General features: G+C 46.4%; 1 protein-coding gene across 2 annotated transcripts in view; it reads right to left on the bottom strand.

Annotated features, from left to right (window-relative positions):
* Positions 1–21,288, bottom strand: part of CELF6 (CUGBP Elav-like family member 6) — a gene marked incomplete at its 5' end in the record, with an annotated part of 131,052 nt that overhangs the window by 65,656 nt on the left and 44,108 nt on the right. Inside the window, one exon of one of the 2 annotated variants that reach the window (XM_081964652.1) lies at positions 12,399–12,502. The exons of the other annotated variant lie outside the window; for it this stretch is intronic. Coding sequence (XP_081820778.1) covers positions 12,399–12,485 — 87 coding nt within the window. Of the gene's footprint in view, positions 1–12,398; positions 12,503–21,288 lie in introns of those variants that run through there. 2 annotated transcript variants of the gene reach the window in all.

Consider the following 21,288-nt stretch of genomic DNA (forward strand, 5'->3'; position numbering starts at 1 on the left):
CCTCGACGGAGCCCCAACATTTCTGTTGATAAGGGAGACATTTGTGAAGTGAGTTTTGCCCCGTTTTACGACCTTTCTTGCCACCGTTGCGAAGTGAATCACTGCCAGTTAAGAACACGGTGGTTAAGGAAATCTGGTTTCCCTGTTGACTTTGCTTGTCGCCATGCCACCCTCGGATACTGCGACCGTCATAAATAATCGGACTCAGTTCCCAAGCGTCTGAATTTTGATTAGATGACCATGGGGATACTACAACAGTCATAAGTCTGAAAAAAAACCAGCCCTAAGTCACTTTTTTCGGTAGTTTTAACTTGGATTGGTTGTTAAACTAACTGTTGAGGACTGCAAGTATTCACTAAGGGACCATTCAAATGTTTTCAGTCTACAAGGCTCTAAACATCTTTCCAAAGGTTCACGAACTACTCTGTTTCCCTGAAAATAAGACCTCCCCGGATAATAAGCCCAATCAGGCTTTTGTGTGCATGCGATAAAATAAGCCCTCCCCCAAAAAATAAGCCCTCCCTGAAAATATTGCAACACGGCAGCAGCCATGAGGTGACCACGCTCGCTGCCTTCTGCACCCCAAAAATAATAAGACCTCCCCCAAAATAAGCGATTGGCCCTATTTAGGGCCAATCGCTTATTTTGGGGGTCAAAAGAAAACAAGATCCTGTCTTATTTTCGGAGAAACACGGTATGATTTCCAGATCTGCAGGCAACATGGACAAAGGTTAGGGATGCTGGAAGCTTTAGCTCAGCAGATGCAGTCGGGCCAGAGGTTCCTACACAGTGGTTGGACTCCCAGTTTGTGGGGGAGCCACATCTGGCTTTGTTGTGAAGCCTACAACAGAACCAGAGTAACTTCTTACTCCTGCTCCCCAGCAGATGGCATTCAGAGGCGTTCTGCGGATAGCACGTTGCCATTAAATCTGAGCGGCAAGGGATTAATTGCATCTCCTCCATCAATTTGTCTAATTCCCTTTTTAAAAGCCATTCTGGTTGACGATCATCTCCATATTCTGAAGCAGTAAAAACCAGAGGCTTGCCTTAACCAGGTCAGTTACAAACCCAGCGATGGCATTTGCACTCCCCGTATGAAACCTAGAAGGTTGGTAAAACAATGGTCCATTTGCATCTTGAGGCGTGAGCCTATTTGTTTCATGCATGGTGCAATTGTGCAAATAATTAATCCTGTTGGGTGAAGAACAACTACAGATTTGTTCTTCTTTATGGTCTCCCCTCTCCCCCTACATCATACCTATCAGAATTGTATAAGACCTCTTGACCTCAAGAACAGCTTGCCTCCAGAAGTTGTGAATACCCCAACACTGGAAGTCTTTAAGAAGATGTTGGATAGCCATCTGTCTGAAACGGTATAGGGTTTCCTGCCTAGGCAGGGGGTTGGACTAGAAGACCTCCAAGGTCCCTTCCAACTCTACTATTGTATTGTATTGTATTGTATTGTAGCAAAACAAATGTACAATAGTGAGTTCTAAGTTGGCTCACAAGTTGGGCATCCATTGTTTTCTACCCCAGCTAAAGAAGAGAGGAGGAAGAGACATCAAAACAAGGTTAACTTTTCTGAAGACTTAGAGATCAGTCTTCTATGTATTAAAAAAATGGCTCTGTTTGTGTGTGTGTGTGTGTGTGTGTGTTCCAGCATAACTCTGGAATGCCTTGAGCAATTCCAACCAAACTTGGTACACAGATGACTTACTCTCTGGAGAAAAATACTGTGGGGGGTAAGACCCCCTTGGGGTGTGCGTTTGGTTAAGATTCAGCCTGTAGTGCCTTTAAATGGCTTTTATTGTACTGCTGTAAAATGGCTTCTACTGTACAGCGCAGTGGAGTTGCCATGGTAATGGCTTCACAGTACTCCACAGGGGGGCTCCCTTTGGTAAGGGGGAAAATCCAACATTAGAAATTACGTTTGGTCCGGACATTTTCCCCCTATAAATAAATACCCGGGCGCAATGCCGGGATATCAGCTAGGGGCCAATAAATTAGCCCTCAATGGAGTGATGTCAATGGTGCCAAGATCCTACTATTTCCTGTGCCAACGTTCAAGACATCAAGGACAGGATCTTGGGACAGGTTGCCAGCACCAATATGAGGTAGATGGCTAGCTAACCTACATGGATGATGTTTCTTATTCTGACTTGGTTTGACTTCTAGACAAACAACCCAGCCTGTCACTCATCAGTTGGTCACAGATAAGGAGGACCATTCCAGAAAGAACCATTCTTGGCTACCTTTGAAAAGCATTCACAGATGACAAGTAAATGCAGAACAGAAACTACAAGAAGAAGAACAGAAGACCTGAAGAAAATCTAAACAGGGATCTCTTTTCTTTTGAAGCCTAAATCCTTCCCCAGTGTGAAAATGTGAGTGGCAGAAGCCCTCTTTTATTTTAGTCCATCCCACCCATTCCACCCATTTTCTTAACAGAAGACATCAATTTCCCCTTTTTCATTTTAGTGATATCTATAGGTAAAGGTTCCCCTCATACATATGTGCTAGTCGTTCCCAACTCTAGGGGGCGGTGCTCCTCTCCGTTTCAAAGCCGAAGAGCCAGCACTGTCCGAAGACGTCTCCGTGGTCCTGTGGCCAGCATGACTAAATGCCAAAGGCGCACAGAACACTGTTATCTTCTCACCAAAGGTGGTTCCTATTTTTCTACTTGCATTTTTCACGTGTTTTTGAACTGCTAGTCACGGGAGCTCACTCCGTTATGCGGTGCTAGGGATTCGAACCGCCAAACTGCCGACCTTTCTGATCGACAAGCTCAGCATCTTAGGCACTGAGCCACCGTGCCCCTTTTAGTAGTATCTATACCGATAGCCATATCTACACGGCTTTGGCAAGCAGCATTTCAGCCACAGATAGCTGCAAACAAGATGAGAGCAGAGAGCAAATCTCTCATTTCTGATTAGCACAGCAGCGAGAAGGAACTTAAGTTCCTAAGCGACGGACGTCTTTATGGCATGATTTTAATTGGGGCAAGGAACTAGCTGTTCCACAGCCATTTACTAGAGAGATCCTATGTTTTCATTGTGATCTGTATCTCCGGGATATTTTTACAATCCCTTCTCGGGAGGGAGAGAGGGAGGGAGGGAGGGAGGAGAAGACATCGCCTATTCATAATTCTTCTAGCTGGAGTATTGAATGTCGGGCGAGGAAAGGAGACTAGCCACGAGAGGATCAGAAAATGGCCAAGCCTTGTTGAATAACCCTGCATGCCGTTCAAAATATACTAGCCAAATTAATTCTCTAGGGATCAGCGCTGAAGAGTTGCTACTGGACGTATTATTCAAATCCATTCAAAAGAAAAAAGATGACTAAACTTGTTTTCAGCATTTTAAAGGTAAAAGGTAAAGGATCCCCTCAAACATATCTGCTAGTTGTTCCCGACTCTAGGAGGCGGTGCTCATCTCCATTTCAAAGCCGAAAAGCCAGCACTATCTGAAGACGTCTCTGTGATCATGTGGCCGGCATGACCCAACGCCGAAGGCACACAGAACGGTGTCCCCTTCCCACCAAAGGTGGTTCCTATTTTTCTACTTGCATTTTTGACGTGCTTTCGAACTGCTAGGTTGGCAGAAGTGGGGACAAGTCACAGGAGCTCACTCCGTTACGCGGAAATAGGGATTCGAACCGCCAAACTGCCGACCTTTCTGATCGACAAGCTCAATGTCTCAGCCACTGAACCACCAGCTCCCCTTTCAGTATTTTAACTGTGGTCATATTTAACAGATCCGTTGGTGGTTGCTGACCCTGAAAATATTCCAAAGAATCTAAATCAGGTTGAATAGATGACCTGTTCAACAGGCCATCAGTAAAACATCTGGATCATTTGCATCAAAACCACAGGAATACAATAATCTGTCAGGAAGGCTGAGGGTTGGGTGAAAGTTGGTTGCTGGAATTGGGTATGTCTAGTTTAATGAAGAGAAGGACTAGGGGGTGACATGATAGCAGTGTTCCAATATCTCAGGGGCTGCCCCAAAGAAGAGGGAGTCCAACTATTCTCCAAAGCACCTAAGGGTAGAACAAGAAGCAATGGGTGGAAACTAATCAAGGAGAGAAGCAACTTAGAACTAAGAAGAAATTTCCTGACAGTTTGGAACAATTAATCAGTGGAACAACTTGCCTCCAGAAGTTGTGAATGCTCCAACGCTGGAAGTTTTTTAAGATGATGTTGGATAACCATTTGCCTGAAGTGGTGTAGGGTTTCCTGTCTAAGCAGGGGGTTGGCTAGAGGACCTCCAAAGTCCCTTCCAACTCTGGTTATTCTGTTTAGCAAAACCCGAAGCGAATGTTTTCCTGAAAAGCCCCCCAAAAGGTTACTTGAATCAAGAGAAATGATAGCTTATCCTTCATCGTGGATGTCTTACAGAAGAGTAGATGGATATCTTCACTCCATCCATTCCCAAGATGTTTGGCTGGCATCTTCTCCTAACATGTCAAATTGTGGCTGTGATTGGCAAGCAGGACTATTAACAACTAGCTATGAATGGTGAAGGATGGTTGTACTGATGGCCATACAGTTGGAGGCTATCAAAGGGAGAAGAACTATGCTGAAGCTGAGAGCTCTAATTCAAGGGATGCGGTGGCTCAATGGCTAAGACTCGGAGCTTGTCAATCAGAAAGGTCAGCAGTTCAGCGGTTCGAACCCCTAGCACTGCATAACGGAGTGAGCTCCCGTGACTTGTCCCAGCTTCTGCCAACCTAGCAGTTCAAAAGCAGGTAAAAAATGCAAGTAGAAAAACAGGGACCATCTTCGGTGGGAAGGGAACAGCTCTTTTCCCAGGCAACTGATAAATGTAGAGGTGACGTTTTTTTCCGACCGCCTCTATACCCCCCTTCAGAGAAAATAAAATACCCCCGCCCTCCGTTGAAGATGAAGGTACTAAGAATGAAAGTTGCCCATACCGAAGAAGAGGGAGGAAAAACAGAGATGAACCCGATCTTCACAGCTCCTATTCTGAGCAGCCCTTTCTCAAAGCAGAGAGAATTACGTGACATTCAACACAATCCAAAATATCTCCTGCCTTTCCTTTCAGCACAATTTCAGAGCTCGAGATGGTTGAGTTTGGGAAACAAGCACAGCCACCTCCAACCATATGCTAAAGGAAAAATAGGGCATAGCAACTCATCCCCATTCAGAGTCCATCTCCCTCCCTCTTCCCCCCCTCTCTCTCATCTATCTGCCTGCCTGTCCGTCCATCCGTCCATCCTTCTTTCTTTCTGTCTATCATCTCTCTCTCCAGCTAGCCAGCTATATCTATCTATCTATCATCTATCTATCTATCATCTATCTATCTATCTATCTATCTATCTATCTATCTATCTATCTATCTATCTATCTATCATCTATCTATCTATCTATCTATCTATCATCTATCTATCATCTATCTATCTATCTATCATCTATCTATCTATCTATCTATCTATCTATCATCTATCTATCATCTATCTATCTATCTATCTATCTATCTATCTATCTATCTATCTACCTATCTATCTATGCTTGTGTGTATCATCTCTCTCTTTCTAACTATCCATCTATCTCTATCTTGCTATCTAGCTATCTGCCTGTCCGCCTGTCTATCTATCTGTTTCCATCATCATCTCTCTCTCTCCAGCTACCCCTATCTATCTATCCATCCATCCATCCATCCATCCATCCATCCATCCAATCAATCATCTATATCTACTATTAAAACTCTCCTGTTCCTATTTGTTCACTTGGGCAAAATGGTACATCATAGAACAATCATTTTTGAATCAAGTGATTTAAAATGGGCTAACTTAAAGAATCTGTCCAAAATCTGGGACCAGTTGTGGGATTCCCACTCTGGTCGTTTTTTGGCCAGGAGATATCTCTGAAAGGATGACCCAACAGGTCAGGGGTTGTCTAATAAACTTTATAGGAGCAGTGATGGCACAGTAGTTAGAATCCAGTATTGCAGGTAAACTCTGCCCACAGCCTGGAGTTCGATCCTTTCTTCCTCCCTTCCTCCCTCCCTCCTCTCCTTCCTTCCTTCCTTCCTTCCTTCCTCCCTCCCTCCTCTCCCTCCTCTCCTTCCTTCCTTCCTTCCTTCCTCCCTCTCTCCTCTCCTTCCTTCCTTCCTTCCTCCCTCCCTCCCTCCTCTCCTTCCTTCCTTCCTTCCTCCCTCCCTCCTCTCCTTCCTTCCTTCCTTCCTTCCTTCCTTCCTCCCTCCCTCCCTCCCTCCCTCCCTCCCTCCCTCCCTCCCTCCCTCCTTCCTTCCTTCCTTCCTTCCTTCCTTCCTTCCTTCCTTCCTTCCTTCCTTCCTTCCTTCCTTCCTTGTGGTTAGAATGCAGCATTCTACAACAGTCCAGAATTCAATCCTAAATTCATGGTTGATTCAGCCCTCCATCCTTCCGAGGTCAGTAAAATGAGGACCCAAATTATTTGGGGAACAACAGGTTGACTCTGTAAACCCCTTAGAGAGGGCTGTAAAGCCCTGCAAAGCGATATATAAGTCTAAGTGCTGTAGCTTTTGAAATATGACGTCAAGCCTTTTTCAGCCCAACTCAACTTGGAGCGACTGCTTCTACGCGTCCATGTTTTTCTTAGCAATGCTGCAGAAATTGTCCTGTGTTCCGGGCTATTTTTCCAATCTAATTGTGGCAGTTCCTGGTGATTTCCCATCTCATTAGAGCCAGGTTTTTTTCCCCTCTCCAATCAGCCAAAATTGGTTAGATTGCTTTTAGAGTTAAGGCAAAGAACACGGTGACCTCTTCGCACTTCCTTTCAAACTGGCTGATGTAAAATATACAACGGTTGGTAACGAGACTCTCTCGAAGGGGCCTCTGACATCTTCGCTTATCAAAGTCTTGTGCTGCTTTTTCCTTTCCTTATTCCTCTCCCCCCCCCAGCTCTGTGGATTTTTAAGATGGGCATTAATACTAAGTAAAACAAAGACCTTGTCACTTGCAAACATGCAGAGCCAGGATTTCTTTGCTGTTCTTTTCCAGGGCTATTATGATACGTGCTTAACAAGGGCATTATTGTAATGGATAACTAATCTACATTAAATAATTTTCATTGCCAGAGACACAAGCTGCAAGTTCATGGTATTTTTTTTCCAGCCCAGGTGTTCATTTGAACTAGACAGTATTGTCCAGGGCACCAAAGATCAGATCCACACATGTAGCTCCAATTAAACTGATTTCTGTGGATAGGAATTTCAATGGTTAAAGGCAAAAGGTAAAGGTTCCCCTCGAACATACGTGCTAGTCGTTCCCGACTCTAGGGGGCGGTGCTCATCTCCATTTCAAAGCCGAAGAGCCAGCACTGTCCAAAGATGTCTCTGTGGCCATGTGGCTAAACACCGAAGGCGCACGGAGCGCTGTTACCTTCCCACCAAGGGTAGTCCCTATTTTTCTACTTGCATTTTTTACTTGCTTTCGAATTGCTAGGTAGGCAGAAGCTGGGACAAGTAATGGGAGCTCACTCCGTTACGCGGCGCTAGGGATTCGAACCGCCAAACTGCCGACCTTCTGATCGACAAGCTCAACGTCTTAGCCACTGAGCCACCGCGGCCCAGTCTTTACAGAATTTATGGTTAAGACCTGCTAAACGTTAGACAAGGGTCAACATAATTCAAGGGAGGTTGGATTTAGTCACTTGTGACTATGTCGAGAGTCTAGGCTAATCCCTCTTTTAACTCTGCCCCCAGATTCTGCCACTCCTTCAAAGCATCAGGATACCTTTCTATCTCTGTATCCATGCAACTTCTTCTGGCTGCTTGCAGACCAGATATTTCTTCATCCTGTTTTACAGGAAGTCCAGACATCATTACCCTCTATTAGTAACCTCCCCCCTTTCACCATGACTTAATACAATAGCAGAGTTGGAAGGGACCTTGGAGGTCTTCTAGTCCAACCCCTTGCCTAGGCAGGAAACCCTATACCGTTTCAGACAAATGGCTATCCAACATCTTCTTAAAGACTTCCAGTGTTGGGGCATTCACAACTTCTGGAAGCAAGCTGTTCCACTTATTCTACCGCTATGTTTCTTTCTGGAAAATACATCCGTGATGAAGACATAATGGACTCAGTATTTTCATCGTGGGTCTCTCAAATCCTACTCCTCTGTCGCTTATCTAGAAGGTCCAAATGTGATGGAACAGTTGAAACAGAAGACATGGAAGGAAGGGAGAATTCCATCGTGGGAAATTAATTCCTCTCCCTACTCTTCCTTGCTATCACTCAGCCCCAAAGTTGTCCCCAAACCTTCTGATCCCACTCTACTGCTCTGGATCAGATGCACAGGAGGGATTTCCTGTTCTGGAGCACCCACTTCCTGCTGAGCGTTTCCCTTCCATCCTCAAGTCACATCTTCCTCCCAGCTCCCATCTCTTTCTCCCTGTGGAACTGACAAGGGGCGGGACTGGCAGATGTCAGCTGATGAGGAGGAGGAGGAGGTGTTCAGAGTGGTCCAGGGAAGCTGAGTGGCAGCTCTGGTTCAACCATCTCAACCACCAGGGCCTCCATTTTAACTTGGGAGGGATAGACCTGGCCTCAGCCCACACCCTTATCTCCAGATGTTCCTCTGCAGACAACCTGACTCATTTAGGCAGCCTCATCTTGGAGACATCATGAGTTGTGGATGGGAGAGACTGAACAGATGAGGAGACGTTGACCAAGAACCATCCTTTCCCTCTCCAAAGCCATTTTTCTTTGACGTCTCCAGAGCCAAGGGAAAGCTTAAAGGACACAAGGAGAACTGGATAGGCTAACATTCCTATTTTATTCACTCCAGCCTTCCATTTGTCAGAAGACTACCCAGCCCCATTGTCTCTGGGAATTTAAGTCACATGCTTTGCTTTTGTATAAAGGCTGTGATTTCCGTACCTCAAGGTTTGTGATGGCTGTATGGATTTACTTTGCACATAAAAGAGAAAAGAATGACCACATGAATCAAAGAAAGAAAATGATCTATCAAGGAGAACATCTGTAGCTCACAGTGCAAACGAAGGGTTTTTGATGCTCTCTGAGCTTGGTTGGTGAACCAAGTTTAGAGACCACCAAGGACCCCCCAGAAACAGTTATTCCAGGGGTGTCAAACTTGATTTTATTGAGGGCCGCATCAGGGTTGTGTTTGACCTCGGGGGGGGGGGCATGGCCAGAGTGGGCTTGGCCAGCTACGACATCATTCTTATTGGCAGCACCTGTAGTGGCCTGAGTAGTCTGCCTGCGAAAACGGGCTCCTGAGCTCCGTTTTCAGCTGCCACAGCCTCCTGCAATCCTCTGCCGGTGAAAATGGAGCTCGGGAGCCCATTTTCACTGGCAGAAGCACTGTGTGCCAGTCCTTCACTGTTTCCAGGGCGGCCCCTTGGGCCAGATCTAAATACCCCGTGGGCCTTGAGTTTGACACCCCTGAGTTATTCCCTGTACACTTATTAAGCTAAGTTATACGTAAAGCTAGGGACATGGTGGCTCAGTGGCTAAGACTGCTAAGCTTGTCAATCAGAAAGGTCGGCAGTTCGGCAGTTCGAATCCCTAGCGCTGTGTAACGGAGTGAGCTCCCGTGACTTGTCCCAGCTTCTGCCAACCTAGCAGTTTGAAAGCACGTAAAACATGCAAGTAGAAAAATTGGGACTACCTTTAGTCGGAAGGGAACAGCGTTCCGCGCTCCTTCGGCATTGAGTCATGCCGGCCACATGACCACGGAGATGTCTTCGTACAGCGCTGGCTCTTCGGCTTTGAAACGGAGAGGAGCACCGCCCCCCTAGAGTCGGGAACGACTAGCACATGCATGCAAGGGGAACCTTTACCTTTACCTATACAAGTTGCTTCTTTGACTGACCCAATCTCATTCCTGAATCTCGCACCTCTCTAAAGACACCCCCCCCCCCAAATCTTCTTCCTTAGCTGACCTACCTCATCAGAGCGTCTCTACCTTGGAATTGGGTTTCTAATCTTCCAACAATCTTGGGCAGTGATTAGAAGAGAGCAAGTGTCACGTAGGAGCCACTGGACTCAAAATTGGCTCATCATAGCATGCCCGCGTGCGCGAGAAGGGATGTCTAGGACAGATCGACCTAAAGTTTGACGCGAGGATCAGTAAGAAGGGGGAGGGGGGGAAGAGAAGCTATTGTTTGTGAAACGTGGTGCCAATTTTATATCAAAGCTTCGCAAGGTTACGGAGAACGTAATGTCATTGTTTATGAGGAATAGCTTATACAGGGCATTGCTTTTCTGGCCAATATTTGGACAAATGAAACACGAGTAGTTTTTCAGATCGATAGAGTAGTTATAGGGATCACCAATATAAATGACGGCTGGAATATCTCGTGTTGTTTTTTTTTATAAGCACATAAATCACAAGCCAGAGGGACTCCGGCACATTCATCAAACCAACACGCCCAAACGAAACCTTACAGGCGGTCCTCGACTTACAACCGTTCATTTTGTGGCTGTTCAAAATTACCACGCCACTGGATGTAGTGACTTATCACCCTTTCCCGCACTTATCACCGTTGCAATATCCTTCACGGCTGCGTGATCAAAATTCAGGGGCTTGGCAATCGACTCACATTTATGACGGTTGCAACATCCTGGGGTCAAGCGATCCCCATTTGTGACCTCCTGACGAGGAAAACCAATGGGGAATCCAGATTCACTTAACGGCCGTGTGACTAGCTGCACAACTGCAGGGATTCCCTTAATCAATGTGGCGAGAAAATTCCTACAACGGGGCAAAATTAATAAATGTCTTGTTTAGCAGCAGAAATCTTGGGCTCCCTTGTGGTCGTAAGTCGAGGACTACCTGCATTCGTATTCATAGTCGGGTTCACACAAGATTGAAATTCCTAAACGCAGTCCTTCTCTTCACAGACGTGAGGTACCCAGATAAATAAATCCTATTGTAGTTCAGCCCAAAGACATGAACCTTTTTCATGCCACCCACCAAGATTGGTACCAAAGACTCTGAAGTACCATCGACCCAAACGTTCTGTTAGCCGAGTGTGGCCTTTTGGACAACCTCAACGGAGACGGATGAAGGCGTGGAGGCAACGGCGAAAATGAAGAGAGGTTCTAAACTCAATGGGAAATCATGCAGATTTCAATCTTCCCGGTCTTTTCATTCTTATTCATTTTGTGGTTGATGATGTTGGCCACCAAGTTGGGATCCAACACGGATGGACGTTAAGACGGGGAGAGAAAAGGAGCGACTTGTGGGTTGAATCAGGAGACATGGAAGGGAGAATTCCATCGTGGGAAATGAATCCTTCACCCTCCTCTTCCTTGCTATCACTCGGCCCCAAAGTTGTCCCCCTTTCCCAAAGCTTCTTCTTCTGATCTCACCCTACTGCCATGGATCAGATGCGCGGGAGGGATTTCCTATTCTGGAGCACCCACTTCCTGCCCGGCGTTTCCCTTCCATCTTCAAGGCACATCTCCCTCCCAGCTCCCCAGCTCTTTCTCCCTGTGGAACTGGCTGGCAGGGGGTGGGGCTGGCAGCAGATGCCAGCTGATGAGGAGGAGGAGGAGGAGGAGGAGGAGGTGTTCAGAGTGGTCCAGGAGAAGCTGAGTGGCAGCTCTGGTTCAACCATCTCAACTCCCAAGGCCTCCATTTTAACCCAGGAGGGATAGACCTGGCCTCAGCCACACCCACCCATCAGGGGGCTTGTCCCCCTCGCCCAGCAGAGCCCAAAGACCCTTCTTGCTTGCTTCACCACATGCCCTTCCCCCCCCCTCGCCCGCTCCCCGAGCTGCTTGCCATCGTCCACACCTGCCTGATCTCCACCTCTGTGCCAAAAAACAAATACTCAGTGGCAAATCCAGCATGCATTCAAAACATCTGCCCCTTCTCAAGCTGGAGACAGAGCCAGGAAGCCATGTGGCCCACCATACAGCCAGGCAACCCCTCCTCCCCTCTCTCCCTCGCTCATGGAGGGTGAGGGGAGGGGGCAATACCAGTTAGCATCCTCCTCCCCCTCCCCTGCAACCAAAGAAAATCTCCTCCTATCCTTAAAAACAAAAGCAACCAGCCAATTTGCCAGGAAGGGGGTCCCGTTCCCCAACCTTCCTCCTCTTCGTTCCGTGGGATCCTCCCCCCCCCCTCACCCACCCATGAGAGGGTGGTTCTCGCCCCAATTGGACAAGGTTCTCTCCAGAGGGGCTGTGCCACCCGGCAGATCTCCTCCCGGTGCCAGGCGGAGGGCAGGCGGCTCCAGTAACAGAGAGAGGAGAGAGATGGGGAAGGAAGGAAGGGAAAGAAGGGAAAGGAAGATGAGATTGCGTTGGGTTGGGTTGGGTTGGGTTGGGTTGGCTGAGCTCGCCTTCCGATTCCAGACAAAGGCCACAACAGAGACAGACAAAGGCAGAAAGGAGGAGGAAGCCACAAAAAAGCCTCAGCCTACCTCGACACAGAGGAAGTTGGAGCCGGCGGGCATCCAAACAAGGGGGACCCGGCTGGGAGGGGGGACCACGAGCTGGGGCAGCTGCATGGTCCCGAGCTCCTTCGGCTGCCACCGCTGCTTTTCGGAGTCAGCGAGAGGAGACAGAGGCACATCGGCGCCCACACACACACACACTCGCTCGCTCTCTCACTTTCTCTCGCTCTCGCTCTCTCTCACACACGCGCGCAGGCACACAGACACACAGACACACACACAAGCGCAGGCACGCTCACACATAGACGCGCACACAGACCGAGACAGTGAGCTGGCTGTGCTGCTGAATACATCACAGTGTCAGCTCCTGGCAGGGGTGGGGGAGGGGGGAGAGGTGGGCGTGGGGAAGAGCGCACCCGCCGTGGCCCAGCCCCGAGCAGCAGCTGGCTCCGATGGAGGGGAGAAAGACCCCCTCCTCCTCTCTCTCGTTCCCTCTTTCATGCACATCCCCCTCTCGTATTCTCTCTCACTCACTCTCTTTTTCTTCCTCTCATTCTTTCTTCTCATTTTCCCTTTCTCGTTTCCTCTCTTTCATTCTCTCCCTTTTTCTCTTATTTGCTCTCTCACACTCTCTTTTTCTCCCTCTCTTTCTTCTCCCTCTCCCTTTCTCATTTCCGCTCTTTCATTCTCTCTCTTTCTCTTTCTCTTATTCTCTCTCACTCTCTTTTTCTCCCTCTCATTCTCTTTCTTCTCACTTTCCCTTTCTCATTTCCTCTCTTTCATTCTCTCTCCCTTTCTCTCTTATTCTCCCCCACACTCTCTTTTTCTCCTTCTCCTTCTCTTTCTTCTCACTTTCCCTTTCTCATTTCCTCTCTCTTTCATTCTTTCTCTCTCATTCTCTCTCTCTTTCTTGTTCTGTCTCTTATACACACTCTCTTTCTTCCTCTCATTCTCTCTTTCTTTCTTCCTCTTTCTCTCTCTCACTCCTTCCCCCTCTCTTTCTCTCCTTCTCTTTCTTTCTCATATTCTCACTCTGTTTCTCCATCTTTTTCTCTCTTATTTCCTCTTTCTCTCTCATTCTCTCTTTCTCCCTCTCTCCTTCTTTCTGTCTTCCTCCCTCACACTCTTTCTCTCTCTATCCTTGGTTCCTACATGATCTCCCTGAGTCACAATTAACTTTCTAGCTAGACCTAAACCTACCAGAGATGGTTCAAATCTAGATTAGAAGGGCTGAGAACCACAGTTTGGCTCCTATCCCTAATCTTAAAATCTATTCCCCTCTCCCAGTTCTGGTTCCAGGAAATGCCCATTTGGGAAACGTGAGATGTGCTCGGCAGATGTTATGCCTGCCTATGCTTTGAGACTACCATACGGAGATGACCATTTGGTTTTCTTTGGGAATTCTGCAGTTAGCAGAAGGGGAGGAGGATGGTGTGGGGCTTGAGACCAGACCTGGAAGATGGGAACAGATGGGGCATCCGAAGGGGCAGAAGCAGAACGCAAGATTTCTGTGGCCCTCAACCTTTTTCCTGGTTTCTGTGTTCCTTTGCATCATTGAGTCTGTCATCTGCACCTCCATAACTGCCTTGTTTGGCTCTGTAACCAAACAAGTCAGACACGGACTTCAAGGGATGGTTAGAACTGCAGAAAAAACAATGGCTACCAACCTGCCTTCCTTTGAGGACCTGTACGCTGCAGGAGTCAAAAAGAGGGCTGGGAAAATATCTACAGACCCCTCGCATCCTGGACATCAATTGTTTCAACTTCTACCCTCAAAACGACACTATAGGGCTCTGCACCCCAGAACAACTAGACACACAGACAGTTTTCCCCCCCGAATGCCATCTCTCTGCTAACCTAATTCCCTCAACATTCTCATATTACCTACTAAGACTGTATTACTATTATTCTTCTCTTCCTTCCTTGTACCTATCTCTTTCCTGGTACCTCTCTCTTCCCACTTCTATTCTATTCTTTCTATTTCTATTCTATTCTTCTATTTCTATTTCCATTCTATTCATTCTATTCTATTCTAGTCTTTCTATTTCTATTTCTATTCTATTTCTATTCTATTTCTATTCTATTTCTATTCTATTTCTATTTCTATTCTATTTTATTCTTTCTATTTCTATTCTATTCTAGTCTTTCTATTTCTATTCTATTTCTATTCTATTTCTATTCTATTTCTATTCTATTTCTATTCTATTTCTATTCTATTTCTATTCTATTTCTATTCTATTTCTATTCTATTTCTATTCTATTTCTATTCTATTTCTATTCTATTTCTATTCTATTCTATTCTATCTCTATTCTAGTTTTATTCTATTTTATTCTTTCTATTTCTATTTCTATTCTATTCTATTCTTCTATTCTATTCTATTATTTCTATTTCTATTTCTATTCTATTCTATTATTTCTATTCAATTCTATTTCTATTTCTATTCTATTCTATTCTTGTTTTTTACTGGCCAAAGAGACCTCCTACAACCACACACCCTAAGCCACCCACATGCACAAAAAATGAATTCAGCAAAACACGTCTTAGGAACGCAGCTCTGAAGACTTTAACCAACGCTGTTGTGTGTCTTCGGCAAAGCTACGTGATCCTTCTTTTTCCAAGAGGGCCAGAAGTTTCTCATCCCCTCTTTATATCTTCACGTTTCCATCACTTCTTTTGCATATTTTTTTCTTCCTTCTTAAAAATCCATTAGAGATGAATCAACCCACACACACACACACACACACACACACACACACACAGAGTTACTCTTGACAGACAGGCATTCATACCTGAAACCTTGGTGGCAAATTTAGAATTTCGCTGTTTTTATTTTTCTACACTCCAGAACCATTTTCTTTCCTCTAGAGGCCACTTTATCTAAAGAGGGGGGGAAAATCTATTTGCTATTTGATTTAAATGCAGGCATCAGATCACATTGTCCGTTTGCCCAGCCCTGAACTGGTGCACCTCTAATGCTTTTAACCTTGCCTGTAGGTCCCTGGCATTGCTTAATGCAGGAATCGCAGCCTTCATTACAGTTTCATCTCAACACGAACCCTAGTCCTTATTTCAATTTGCAGCCAAGATGGGAAATCCCTTTCCATTCCAAAAGTATTCCTAGTGAAAATACAGGTAGTCCTCAACTTACTGAACCCAAAATGCATGTTGTTAAGTGAGAAATTTGTTCCGTGGGTTTGGCCCCATTTTTACGAGTTTTCTCGCCATGCGTGTTGAGTGGATCGCTGAGTTTCTTACATTAGTAACATGGTTGTTAAGTGAATCGGATTCCCCCATTCACTTTGCTTGTCAGAAGGAATGGGTGGAAACTAATCAAGGAGAGAAGCAACTTAGAACTAAGGAGAAACTTCCTGACAGTTAGAACAATTAATCAGTGGAACAGAAGTTGCCTCCAGAAGTTGTGAATGCCCCAACACTGGAAGTCTTTAAGAAGATGTTGGATCGCTATTTGTCTGAAACGGTATAGGGTTTCCTGCCTAGGCAGGGGGTTGGACTAGAAGACCTCCAAGGTCCCTTCCAACTCTACTATTGTATTATTGTATTAAGGTCACAAATGGGGGCCACATGATTCCAAGAAACTGCCACTGTCATAAACGTGAGTCGGTTGTTAGGTGCCTGAATATAAATCATGTGAGCAATGGGGATGCAACAGCGGTCATTCGTGTGAAAAATTGTTATTTTAGTGCCATTCTAATTTTGAACGGTCACTAAATGGACATTTGTAAGTCAAGGACTGTCGGTAATGGAAAGGCTCTTCAGTTGAAGAAGCTTCTAGGATGAGAAGCGAAAGGTCTTCAAAGAAAAAACCAGAAGGTCCAGTTGCCTCTTGAAAAATCACCTTTGGGACAGCCATGACCAGAATGACTGAGAATCCCCATAGACAATCAGAGTAGAGCCAACTTCATCTACCAGAAGGAATTGGACTTAGGCCACTCTTAGGCCAACATTACCTCTACTTGGCCTCCATCCACAGTTATTGAAATGGGAATCTTCAATCAAGGGAGTATTAATCAGGTTCTTAAGCAAAAAGAAAAATTTAAAAAAATCAACAAAGCAACCAAATCAAGATCTTGCCTGCCTTCTCAAAGTCAAGTCAATCAACTTGAGTTCAGCACCAAGACCTATCCCTCAAACAAACTTTGGAAGCTTCTGCTGATCTATGATCTAAGCCTTGGGAAACAACACAACTTGCATTAACAGAGGGATACACTCAAGATCAAGGGAGGCACTAATACCACTCTATAAGGCCTTAGTAAGGCCACCCCTAGAGTACTGCATCCAGTTTTGGTCACCACACTATAAAAACATTGTTGAGACTCTAGAAAAAGTGCAGAGGAGAACAACTAGGATGAGGAGGGGACTGGAGGCTAAAACATACAGTGAACAATTGCAGGAACTGGGCGTGGCTAGTCTAGTGAAGAGAAGGACCGGGGAGACAGGATAGCAGTGTTCCGATACCTATTCCTATTTTTCCAATTGCATTTTTTACCTGCTAGGTTGGCAGAAGCTGGGACAAGTAACGGGAGCTCACTCCATTACGCAGCACTAGGGATTCGAACCGCCGAACTGCCGACCTTTCTGATCGACAAGCTTGGCGTCTTAGCCACTGAGCCACCATGTCCCACAAGTTAGGAGTGAAGTTAGGAGATGCACGCGGATCATGAAATAGATGTCATTTGAATTCATTAATGCGCCACCAGATCTCCTCTGACACCTTGGGGAAATCTTAGCAATATCCTTCATAATATCCAGAGTTGCTTTGTTTCCCCCCGCCACCTCCCCTAAATTTGCGGAGGTTTAACCCAAAACCCAGCCTGAAAAATCCAGATCCTTTTGTTAGACAAGCAGAAAAGATGAACTACAGAGAAAATCCTGAAAGGAAGTGAAGGATCCCAGTATGGAAAATTATCTCTGATACACCCAGCCTTAGCAGGAAGTTCTGAGACAGAAGGCAGTTGTCTAACGACGCTTCCTGGCACGGAGCATATCTGGCTCGAATCTGGAGTATGTTCAGGGGGGAGGAGGTAGAAACCGTGTTTCCCATCGCTGTTTTCTTCATATGCCCTGTAATGGGTTGGGAGCGAGGTCTTGATAAGGACGGCTGGACATAAGAGACACGGTGATTTTCAAACCGTTGTCGTCAGGCCAAGTGGTAGAATCTCAGATCTGGGCATTGGCAAGAATTTCAGTTGGAAACTACTCGTGGCCAAAGATGCCTCAAGAAACTCCATTTCCTGGTTTATACATGCGTGGAAGTCGTCACGGAACATGTCCGGATTTAATCTGTGCTGACGTTCTTGGCCTTTGCTCTAAAGCAGGAGTCTGCTGCCTTAAACGCTCAAAGAGCCATTTGGCCCCGTTTCCCATAGAAAAGAAAACACCTGGAGCCACAAAAACTGGGTGGGTGTGGCCAGCTCAACCTCATTCACGGCCACCTAGTCACATGACCCCCCCAAGCCACGCCTACCCAGGTTTTGTGGCGCCCAGTGTTTTCTGTGTGGAACAGGGCGCTCTCTCTCTCTCTCTCTCTCTCTCTCTCTTTCTCTCTCTCTCTCTTTCTTTCTTTTTCTCCTCTCTCTCTCTCTCTCTCTCTCTCTCCCCCTCTCCCTCCCTCTCTCTCTCTCTCTCTCTCTCTCTCAGAGGTGGGTGTCTACCAGTTCGGACCATTTTGGCCAAGTAGGTAGTAACTCGGCCAGACACACACCCGAACCACTTCAATGGCATCGCCATCTTGTTTTGTGGTTCTGCACATGCGCATGCCCCTGAAGTGCGTCGCTGAGCGAACCGGCAGTAGAAGAAGCTGGAACCCACTCCTGCTTTCTCTCATCTCTCTCAGGCCAGATGAGGAGTGACTGGAAGGGGAGGGTGAGGGGCGGGGTCAGCCAGTGGTGGGTTCAGCCACCAGGGAGCCAAAGCAGGGGGACGAAAGAGCCACATGCGGCTCGGGAGCTGTAGGTTGCTGACCCCCCCCCCCACTCTCAAGATGATTCTATTCATCGGCTCAAAAACCGTAACTCCCAAAACCGTTGCTAGCAACAGGGGCTTAGCGCAAGGGGCCGAAGGCGCTACGTTTTGATAATGTCACCATCTCTTCAAACGGTCACTAAAACGAACTGTCATAAGTCAAGGACTGCCTGAATTCTGCAAACGGCAGACTGGGGGGGGGGTTCACCAGCCCCAGACAGTTACTGAAGCAGCTCCAAACCCCCACCCCCCAAGCCCCACCTGAGAGGCTTCGGATGGAGAGAGTCTGTTTTATAGAAACGTGGCCAAAAAAACAAGCAAGCCCCCAGAACTCAACAACAACCAGGGGGGAAACTTCATGCCACCAGCCGGGTTTCTAAAATAAAGATTAAAATGAAATTCCTCCCCAGTATCCTAGGAAACCGAGTACATGCCTAATCACTGCCTACCTCCCTTCCCAAATTAATCATGATGTTAAGCATTTTCGGAGCTTGGTTCTCTGCCAAGGAAAAAAAAATGGGAGAAAACTGGGCTAGTGAATGCCAGCTTCGTTTATTTTTATTTCCCTCCCCCCCCCCCCTCCTCTATCCTCCATAAGGTCTCAAAAAAACACGGTGTCTCTCTTGGGCAGGACACGTGTGTGTGTGTGTATGTGTGTGTGTGTGTGTGTGTGTGTGTGTGTGAGATGTGACTTTAAGCTGCATTGTCATCCAAAGGAAAAGGCCTGGAATTTTGAACCAGCAGGAGAAAAGTGAGGAGCTCCGCGTTATGGAAAAAAAAAAACAACCCGCTGCTAAGCCAAACAATGATTCCCCCCCCCTCCTCACTATCTTTTCTCGTTCAGTCGGAGGCAAGAGAATTGGTGCTTCGGCATCAGAGGAAAACCAGCCTGCTGGGGAGGGGGCGCTTTTGTGCTTAATAAGGGATGAAAGGAGAGAGGGGGCACGCAGGGGGTTATATGTGAATCACCCATCCTTCATCGTCCAATCTTCTCTTTTAGGAAGGTCCTTTTCCCACCCCCCACCCCTTCCAGATGCCTAAGGAGGTTTCCACAGGATGGAAAAATACCAAGGAAATATTGTTTTCAGCTCAGGGTTGAAATGCGGGGTCTTTGAGACACTCTGAGCTGCGTTGTTTTCTTGCAGACATTTCATGACCCAACTAGGGAACATCATCCATGCTAGAAGGGAGCGGAGTTTGCGGAGTGGAGGGGGACTGTGGAGTCCTTGGTACTCTCAGTTGTTTTCTTGCAGGCATTTCATGACCCAACAAACAATAGCAATAGGCACTTAGACTTATATACAATACAGCAGCAGAGTTGGAAGGGACCTTGGAGGTCTTCTAGCCCAACCCCCTGCCTAGGCAGGAAACCCTATACCGTTTCAGACAAATGGCTATCCAACCTCTTCTTAAAGACGTCCAGTGTTATATACAGTGTTATATACAGCTTCCTAGTACTTTACAGCCCTCTCTAAGTTGTTTACGATGTCACCATATTGCTCCCAACAATCTGAGTCCGCACCTCGGAAGGATGGAAGGCGGAATGAACCTTGAGCTGGTCAGAATCAAACCATAGGCAGTTGACAGAGTCAGCCTGCAATACTGCATTCTGACCACTGCGCAGTGGTTACTAGGGTAACATCACCAGCTCTGACGATGTTACCTAATTGGGTAATGAAACATCTGCAAGGAAACAGCCCAGCTCAGAGAAGGCTGAAGATCCTTTCGAAGCCAAAGCTAAACAAACCACATTACAAAGAGAGCAGAGTGAAACGCTGGCGGAGCTTTGACACCGTTGTTAAGTGAATCGCTGCAACTGATAAGTTAGAAATGCATTTGCTTGGTGAATCTGGCTCAACCCTTAACCCCATTGGTTTTGCTGGTCAGGAGGTCGCAAAAGGGGGAATCGCCTGACTTTGAGACACAGCTATGGCCATGGAGAGTAGAGGAGGTCCTCCACTCCTCTGCTCACAATGGAATCCCTTAGGCCACCAGGCTTGAAATGTTGGGCTTGGGCAACCTAGAAGTACGCCACCTTCGGTCTGACCTAAGCGTAGTACACAAAATTTCCTGCTACAACGTCCTACCTGTCAACGACTACTTCGGCTTCAACCTCAATAATACACTGGCAAACAATCAATACAAACTCAAGGTAAACCGCTCCAAACTCGATTGCAGAAAATACGACTTCGGCAACAGAGTGGTCAACGCCTGGATTGCTCTGCCCGACTCCGTTGTTACATCCTCAAACCCCCAAAACTTCAACCTTAAACTGTCTACCGTGGACCTCACCCCACTCCTAAGAGATCGGTAAGGGGGACATGCATAAGTGTACCAGCGTATTTTCCGTCCCTGTCCTACTGTCCCCATTTATTCGTACCCATTTCCGATGTTCGTATCCATGTTTATACTTTTATACAATACAATAGCAGAGTTGGAAGAGACCTTGGAGGTCTTCTAGTCCAACCCCCTGCCTAGGCAGGAAACCTTATACCGTTTCAGACAAATGGCTATCCAACATCTTCTTAAAGGCTTCCAATGTTGGGGCATTCACATCTTCTGGAGGCAAGCTGTTCCACTGATTAATTGTTCTAACTGTCAGGAAATTTATCCTGAGTTCTAAGTTGCTTCTCTCCTTGATTGGTTTCCACCCATTGCTTCTTGTTCTGACTTCTAGTGCTTTGGAGAATAGTTTGACTCCCTCTTCTTTGGGGCAGCCCCTGAGATATTGGAAGACTGCTACCTGTTATCACATACATGGTCGACAAACTAAATAAAATAAATAAAGCATGAACCCCTGGTGAAGCACCAGGGAAAGGGAGGTGGCGGGTTGGAAGGAAGACTTAGTATTTCTAAGTCCATTTAAAGTCTTCTACTGCTCACCCGGTAGGATTTGGAGGAGATGAAAACCTCACAAGTGCATCTGACTTTCCT

This window comes from Natrix helvetica (assembly GCF_964273705.1).
Source record: "Natrix helvetica genome assembly, chromosome: 12".
NCBI classification, from domain to species: Eukaryota; Metazoa; Chordata; class Lepidosauria; order Squamata; family Natricidae; genus Natrix; species Natrix helvetica.